At 35.9% G+C, this 8,287-nt stretch overlaps 1 protein-coding gene across 1 annotated transcript in view; it reads left to right on the top strand.

Moving 5' to 3' along the window:
- LOC108519216 (transcriptional regulator ATRX-like) overlaps window positions 1-8,287 on the top strand; it is a gene marked incomplete at its 5' end in the record, with an annotated part of 27,232 nt that overhangs the window by 7,270 nt on the left and 11,675 nt on the right. The window contains 1 exon segment of the mRNA XM_017858058.1: window positions 6,089-6,195. Within this exon segment, the coding sequence (XP_017713547.1) occupies window positions 6,089-6,195 (107 nt within the window).

Raw genomic sequence — 8,287 nt, 5'->3', positions numbered from 1 at the left:
TTTTTTTTTTTTTGTTGTTGTTGTTGTTAATTTAAAATCTTTAGTTCTTTTCAAATGCTGGGGCTTCTCTGAGAGTATATACATGCAATGATTGCTGTGAATAACGTTTTTTGGTGGAGATTATTCAATTTTATTACAATCTATAAAATCTCAATCATCTGTGTCCTCTCCCCACACCCTTTCAGACACTCAGAAACTCATTTACCAACTAGATGTTATAACTTGTCAAAATTTGCTTGTTGAGTAACATAGAGCCATGTTTCAGAGAAAGCCCCTGGCGACTACCTGCTTTTTCTTCCTTGATTGTTGCCAATGATAGCCAATTACTAAGCCAAGCAATGTAGGTAAACATTGAGACTTAAACCCTTTTTACTGTGCCTGTCTTATTTACTCTTGAGAGAACTAATGAAAACTTAAATTTACAGCCTCTCTCCTCAATTCACATGTTTTATAGTTAAGGAAGGACATTCTTTCTAACATATTAACATAGGGATCAACAAATGATCTCATTCTACAATTTATTGTTAGGGTACTTTAGCTAAAGTATCTTAATCTGTAAAAACTCTTTAAGGACTTTACAGAGTACTGAAGCTTTGACATACCAGTTGGGAAATGCTGCAGAATAGATACAGGAGTAATAGAATGAACTTCATTTCCCCCACCAATACCCCTCCCTTGCAGTATAAAACTACCCTTAAAAATCTTTCTGAGTTTATGATTTGGATTATGAAAATAGGATGTCTTTAAAAATTTTTTCCCTCTGAACCATATATTTTATGAATTCTTTATGGAACTTAGCATAGATGTTCATATTCATAACAGCTTTTGTGATAGGCACTATAAAAATTCAGAACTGGGTTGAGGCTTTCTATTTGATTCACACATTTCTTTTTTAATCACGCCATAATACCTCCCTTTCCTGTTTTTATGAACTATATTTCAACAAATAAACTGATTGTTGACACCTGGCCCTTATACTATTTCCCTGTTTTATTTACTTTTGTGAGGTCCTTATACCAATATCTAAAGCTTGAAAGAAACAAACTATGTACCAGCAATGTTGGCTTTATCTGAACTGAAGTCTTGTACTTCACTTGCACATTTAATATGTGTAATGGTTTTTTAAATGAAATCATTCTAGGTACAGTGATTGTACAGCCAGAGCCAGTGCTGAATGAAGACAAAGATGATTTTAAAGGGCCTGAATTTAGAAGCAGAAGTAAAATGAAAACTGAAAATCTCAAAAAACGCGGAGGTAAATACAAGTGAAAATGAAACATGAATTTAAATTGCTGTTTATGACCATATTGGAAAATCTGATGTGCTTACTAAAAATACCTCCACTTTTCTGCCTTTTGTTTATTAAAAGCACTACTTAAATATAACTTCTGTTTCTCTCTGAGCTCTGAAGCAGAAAAGGTTAAACACTGTTTATCAAAACACCTTTGCCTTCAGTGGCTATTAAGTTATCTCAAGAAGCTTAGCATTTCCTTCTTCCACATGTTCTATAATATATGCCATAATACTATGTTTCCCCCCCAACCCTAAAAGAATTTTAGATTCATGCAAAATCTTGTCTGTGGCCTACAGGTAACTTTATATATAGTTAGAGTTGCATAGAGTGATGTACATCTGCATTAGTATTAGTTGGGATATTATAAATGCAAGTCCCTTGACTCTACTCCTCACAAATTAGAATTTTCTTTTGATGAGGTCAAAAATGTACCCCAGTTTGTTCTTGCGTACACTGAAGTTTCAGATCCATTAGTCTAAGAACAGCAACATGGACATAAGTAGGAAGGAGTAGGGAGCTAGAGCTGATAACCCTCCCTCTGTCTGCCGGAGGCGCCTCTCCCTTTGTCTGTCTATCCTCCCTTAAACACACCAACGGTGGGGAGTGGTGGCTCACACCTGTAATACCAGCACTTTAGGAAGCCAAGGCAGGAGGATTACTTGAGTCCTGGAGTTCGAGACCTGCTTGGTCTATATAGTGAGACCCCCCATATCTACAAAAAATAAAAATATCAGCTGGACATAGTGGCACATGCCTGTAGTCCTAGCAACTCTGGAGGCTGAGGTGGGAGGATCACTTGAGCCCAGATGATCGAGGCTGCAGTGAGCCGTGATTGCACCACTGAACTGCAGCCTGGATGACAGAGTCAGACCCTGTCTCAAAAAAATTAACACACACCCATACACACACACACACACACTCAATATTGGCTAACCATCTATAAAAAGTTTGTATTTATTTAGAAATGTATGATAGTGGACTATGTGTCCCATTTGTTTGTGTGTGATTCTTAAATAGTGTGTATATATATTTTGGGGCAGCTTAACAGAGCCAGAATTCATAACTGTAAAAGGAATGAATCTCCAAATGATAGAACATGACACTAAATTTCTAAGTAGAAGTGTAGTGAAAGCATATCCATTTAATATTGATCAGATTATATAATTGTGAAATTATAGTGAAGCTCTTATATTGGTGAAATTTTGTGTGGATTTTATTTTAATGCTGTTATTATCTTGATGGAACCAGTAAAATATATCTATACTTATAAAATATTATATATATTCATTGTCAGATTAAATAGTTTGTAAGGTTGTTGGCAAAAATAAAGGAAATAGTGTTTAGTCTTTTGTCCACAAAGGGGTAGTCAACTCCTTTTGAGCATAAGGAATCTTTCTGAGACTCTAGTTCATAGTAGGGAAACTGCCATTGCAGCAACAGAGCTCATTAAAGCTAAGGTAGTAGTCTTAAAATTTAAGAGAATCCTCAATTAGAAAGTGATGGTAAAGATCAGTAGTAAGAGTTTCTTTCCTCTGATCATAGGTTCTCTAGAGAAGACAAATAACTAAGTGTTCTGCATTGTGTACACTTAGTGTACAGAGTGTCTAAGTGGTGTTTTTTTGGGAAGGGACCCTGGAGCAGTCAATGTCTGAAATGTGGATAAGGGCTGAAAGAATAAAAGAACCACTGTTGTTGATGAGGGTATTCCTAGTGCCACTTTGGTATGCTGCTGGCATTTGGTCTCAGCTGATAAGTTTCAGGAACATTTTATTGAATGTTCTGTGTAGGAATGTTTTGGTATCACGCTTAAGGGAATACATACATTTATAGCTATCAGTAGCACTTAAATCTTTCACGTCTATTTTCATCTTAATGATTTGTTACATTTTTAAGCTGTCAGAAATCACACAGGAAATTTAACACTAGGTTTACTTTATATACACATATATAGATAAATTGGTGATCTGAAATACTGAATTGGTGTAGATAATATTTAAACTTTTTAAGAAAACTAGTTCCAAAATTGAAGCCTAACTTAGGAAACTGTCAAGAATGTAAACTTTATATACAAAGTCTTATATTGATTTGGAATAATATTATAACACAAAGATATGGCTAAAGTTAACATTTCAGGAGCGGATTTTTTTGTAAAAAATTTCAGTATCATACCCTATTTTGACATTCTCTTCCCAGTTTTAATTGTTAGAAAGTATATTTTACACCTAACTTTTTTACATGACACAATAATTTTGTTCTCTCTTTAAAACCATTAAAATGTACTGAGCTCAGAAATGAAAATGCCTCTTTTCATTTATACCCTGTGTTACAATTTTAAATATATTTCATAACTAAAAATAAAAAAATTTAAACATATGTACAGCAACAAGTACATAAAGTAACATTTCAACATTTTACCATATTTGCTTCAGATCTCACTTAAGTAAAATATTGGTTCAGTCCTACTCTCATCCATTTCCCCTTCTTCCCACCCCACAGGTAATGATTATCTTGAAGTTTTATGCATGTGCATGTGTGTGCATGTTTTTCTATGTTTTTTATATGTGTATTCATAAAACATTTTTCATTTAAAAATATAACAAAATAATATGCTGTATATATCATTTGGGAACGTTTTTCATTTAACATTGTTTTTGAATTGTATTCATGTCAGTAAATGTACATCTAGTTTGCTTATTTTCACTGCTCTATAGAATTATGTGGTATCAATAAGTCACTATTCATTTCCCGCATAGGAAGTTATTCCCAATTTTCATTTTCTAATTTTCTAATTAGTGCTGTGGTGAATATCCTTATATTTGATTCCTTGTGCACATGTGGGAGAAAATCTCCAAAGAATTACCTAGTTTTGTTTAATTCTTGAGTGATATATGCACCAAAGCACATAGAAGATGCTTAGTATTACTTAACATTGGATGAGCATTCAGATTCTACATTTTATTTATCTTGTTAGTTTATCTGAATGGAATAATTATTTGAAATGAAAAAGTATGCTGTGGTGTATTTGTTTCTGTTAAAACAAATACAGAATATATGAATACCCAAGATCAAACTGGTATTTGTAAATAATGTGATTATAATAAATTAGGCTTGTAATACTTGCTTTTAGGTAGGATGAGGTGGGAGGATTGCTTGAGCTCAGGCATTTGAGGCTGCAGTGACTTGTGATTGTGCCATTGTACTCCAGTCTGGGTGATGGACTGAGACCCCATCTTTAAAATTAAATAAATAAATAAATAAAAATTTTAGCAACATAAATAGTGAACCTTCAAGTTTACTTTTATCTTCTAAAACAGTACGATGGTGTTCTTAAACTTTAAAACTTTTAGCTTCTGGCTAGGTGTAGTGACTCACACCTGTAATCCCAGCACTTTGGGAGGCTGAGGCCAGAAGATTGCTTGAGCCCAGGAGTTGGAGACCAGCCTGGGCAACACAGTGAGACCCAGTCTGTACAAAGAATTAGCTGGGTGTGGTGGTGTGTGCCTGTAGTCCCAGCTACTCAGGAGGCTGAGGTAGGAGGATTGATTGAGCCTGGGAGGTAGAGGCTGCAGTGAGCTGAATTTGCACCATTGCATTCCAGCCTAGGTGACAGAGTGAGCTCTAGCTCTTAAATTTTTTAAAAGTTTTACAAATAAAATATTCATGATAATATTTGGGTCCATGGTGCTTTGGACCTTAAACCTAATAGAAACCCAAAAGAGAAAATTAAAAGGATGAGAAATATATGTGATGTTTTGTTTTTTATTTAAGTATGGTGCCAATTTGTTTTTTAGTTGTCTCCTTTTTATTTGTGAATGTAAGCATTTTGAGTGGCTTCTTCTGAATTATAATCTACCATCTTATTTTGATCAAGGTCTTGGTTGCACATCAGGATCATCTTTGAAACTTTAAGAAAATGTCTGAGAGGTTTTAATTCAGTGGTTTAGGGGTGGGAATGGCTGATTTTAAAAGATTCTTCAGATGACTCTAATGTTTAGCTCAGGGTGTGAAACACTGCCTTACCAGAACTAGGGACAAGTAGGAGGCTGGAGAGGTTTCTGTAGGTTTTCTTCAGTCTGTTTTTCAGGGGACAGTACAGAATGGGACTCTGCCTTTTACCCCTAGTCATTCTGATGTTTTGCTGCCAAAATAGGTATACTTGCAATATCTTGTTTGTCTTTATTTGAAAATAGTGGACAGTGTTGGTATGGAGTGGATAGTGGAGTACAGATAGAAAAAAGGCAGGTTAATGACAATTATGGATAATGTTGAAGTAAATATTGGGAAGGAAATTGGTAATACCATAAAATTACCAAGTTTTTACATACCATATTGATAGGATCTGTGCAGACAATTCCACTTTGAGAATAAAAACCTTTATGGCATACTTAAGTATAGGATTGCAAAAGAATCTGTTCCATATATGTTACTTCCCCATTCTGTGAGGACTGATACTGAATTTATTTGCAAAGCAATAATAAAATAAAAAAGAGCTCTTGGCCCCTAGTTTTAGAAATTTTTGTGGGTTCTCTTAATGTTATTTCGAGTTGTAAAAAATGGCATTTGCATCTGTAAAAGGAAACAATTAGGATTTGTAACTTGGAATTTGCCAAGGTTGTCATGTGCTTAGTAAGTCGATAAAATATTAACCTTTTTTACTTGTATCCAAGATGCCATTTTTTCTAAGGATTATGAGGTATTTCATTTCTAATACAAAAGTTACAAAATGCTGACTAAAGTAAATATCTTTTTCTTTGTGTAAATGTGTGAATAATAGTCACTCCTTTCTCCTAGAAGATGGGCTTCATGGAATTGTGAGCTGCACTGCTTGTGGACAACAGGTCAATCATTTTCAAAAAGATTCCATTTATAGACACCCTTCATTGCAAGTTCTTATTTGTAAGGTACGTAATGATCTGTTGATATTTCATGCCATAAATATTTGAATGCTTACCATATACCAGGCCTTTGAGGGCACAGTCTTGAAGAAAGATGGAAATGGTATCTGCCCTTGGAAGACTTCTATTGTAGTGAGGAAGATAGACATACAAAGCCTAAGTGTCATGATAGGGGAGATACTGTGATTATGGGAGCACACAGGAAGCCTGTGTAAATATGATTTGGGTCGGATGGCTTTCTAGTGGAATGGTGATATGTGAAATATGAATAAGAATTAGCCTGGTAAGTGAGATTGGTTCATCATGTTCTGGGAAGAGGCAACATGGTATTTAGATACTGGTAGTTGAGGGAGAGCTTGGTGTGTTTGAAAATCTCAAGAGTGGATGTGTGTAAATGTTTGTGTTTTATAATCTTTCCCCTTATATATCCTACTTCCCCAAATGTAAACTATGTGGAGCAGGGTTTTGACGTAACTTGGAGATAATAGAATTAAAAATGTTTTTTATGTGTTGATTATAGTTTTAACGGTCTGTGCCACATTTTTGTTAGTAATACCTTGGAGTTAATTTTAAATATCTGTAAGTGTGGGCCCGGCACGGTGGCTCATGGTTGTAATCCTAGCACTTTGAGAGGCCGAGGATGGTGAATCACCTGAGCTTAGGAGTTCGAGACCAGCCTGGCTAACGTGGTGAAACCCCATCTCTACTAAAAATACAAAAACTTAGCCGGGCATGGCGGCAGGTTCCTGTAGTCGTAGTCCCAGCTACTCGGGAGACTGAGGCAGGAGAATCGCTTGAACCCGGGAGGTGGAGGTTGCTGTGAATCGAGATTGTGCCATTGCATTCCAGCCTGGGCAACAATAACTACCTACCTCTCAATAACTACCTACCTTCCTATAAATGTCGTGGTTATGGTTTTCTTAACTGATATTCCTGCTAAGATTAATCCTATGTTAGTTTGTTTCCCAATAAAAAGCTGCCTTTGAAATGCAGTGGCAGGCCATGTTTTCCTTGGAATTCTAGCTCTAGATCTTTTCTGGCTGAATTTTTGATAGATTCAGACATGCTTAAATGAACTGTACTTTGTTCTTTAGCAATTCGTATCCCTCCTTTCCTTGAATTCAGTTCAGCAGGGGCCTATCTAGGGTATGTATTAGAGAGTTTCGTTTTAAATTTTGACAGTCGAATCTAATATTGCTGGATTTGTGACATGTATTTGCCTTTCTGTTTTCTTATCTATATGATTGTCTTTTTTCAAGAACCAGTCTGTTGAGCCTAGGCCATTTCACTCATCCGTAGTTTGTATCAGTGAGCACCTTTTCCCTTTCTGCAGTCCACTGGAAAGACTTTGAAGTCAGTCAAACTTGGATTTGAATAACAGCTTTGCCTCTTACTAGTTGTATGACTTTAGATTTATTTACATATTAATGAAAGTTAGCCTTTTCTCTCGTAATATGTCCTACCTTGCATGGTAGATATTTTGATATTTAAAGATAATATAGATTAATTCTTTTGTTGTATACATAGTAGCTGTTTGTATATGGTGGCTATTAAAATTGCTAAGTACCCACATCTAATACATTTTTATGTAGAGCTTTAATAGCTAGTTGTATGAGACCAGAAATTAGCTTTACTAAAATCTTTTATAAACTTTTTTTTTTTTTGGTTTGTTTTTGAGACGGAGTCTTGCCCTGTTACCCAGGCTGGAGTGCGGTGGCACAATCTTGGCTCACGGCAGCATCCACCTTCTGGGTCAAGCGATTCTCCTGCCTCAGCCTCCCGAGTAGCTGGGATTACAGGTGCCCGCTACCACATCTGGCTAATTTTTGTATTTTTAGTAGAGACAGAGTTTTACCCTGTTGGCCAGGCTGGTCTTGAACTCCTGACCTCAAGTGATCCACCCACCTCAGCCTCCCAAAGTGCTGGGATTACAGGCCTGAGCCACCGCACCCAGCCAAAAATCTTTTATAAACTTTTAAATAAGGAATAGTGGTACTTGAGTGTATGGAAATCTATTTCAAGGCATTAATTCTTGAGACTTGAGATAGTTAGATGTCTGCACAATACAGACATTGGGTAGTGGGTAGTGGGTAGCAGT

This window comes from Rhinopithecus bieti, unplaced genomic scaffold, assembly GCF_001698545.2.
Source record: "Rhinopithecus bieti isolate Rb0 unplaced genomic scaffold, ASM169854v2 scaffold_48428, whole genome shotgun sequence".
NCBI lineage: Eukaryota > Metazoa > Chordata > Mammalia > Primates > Cercopithecidae > Rhinopithecus > Rhinopithecus bieti.
The sequence above is the reverse complement of the archived record's forward strand: the minus strand, read 5'-3'. Positions and strand labels throughout refer to the sequence as shown.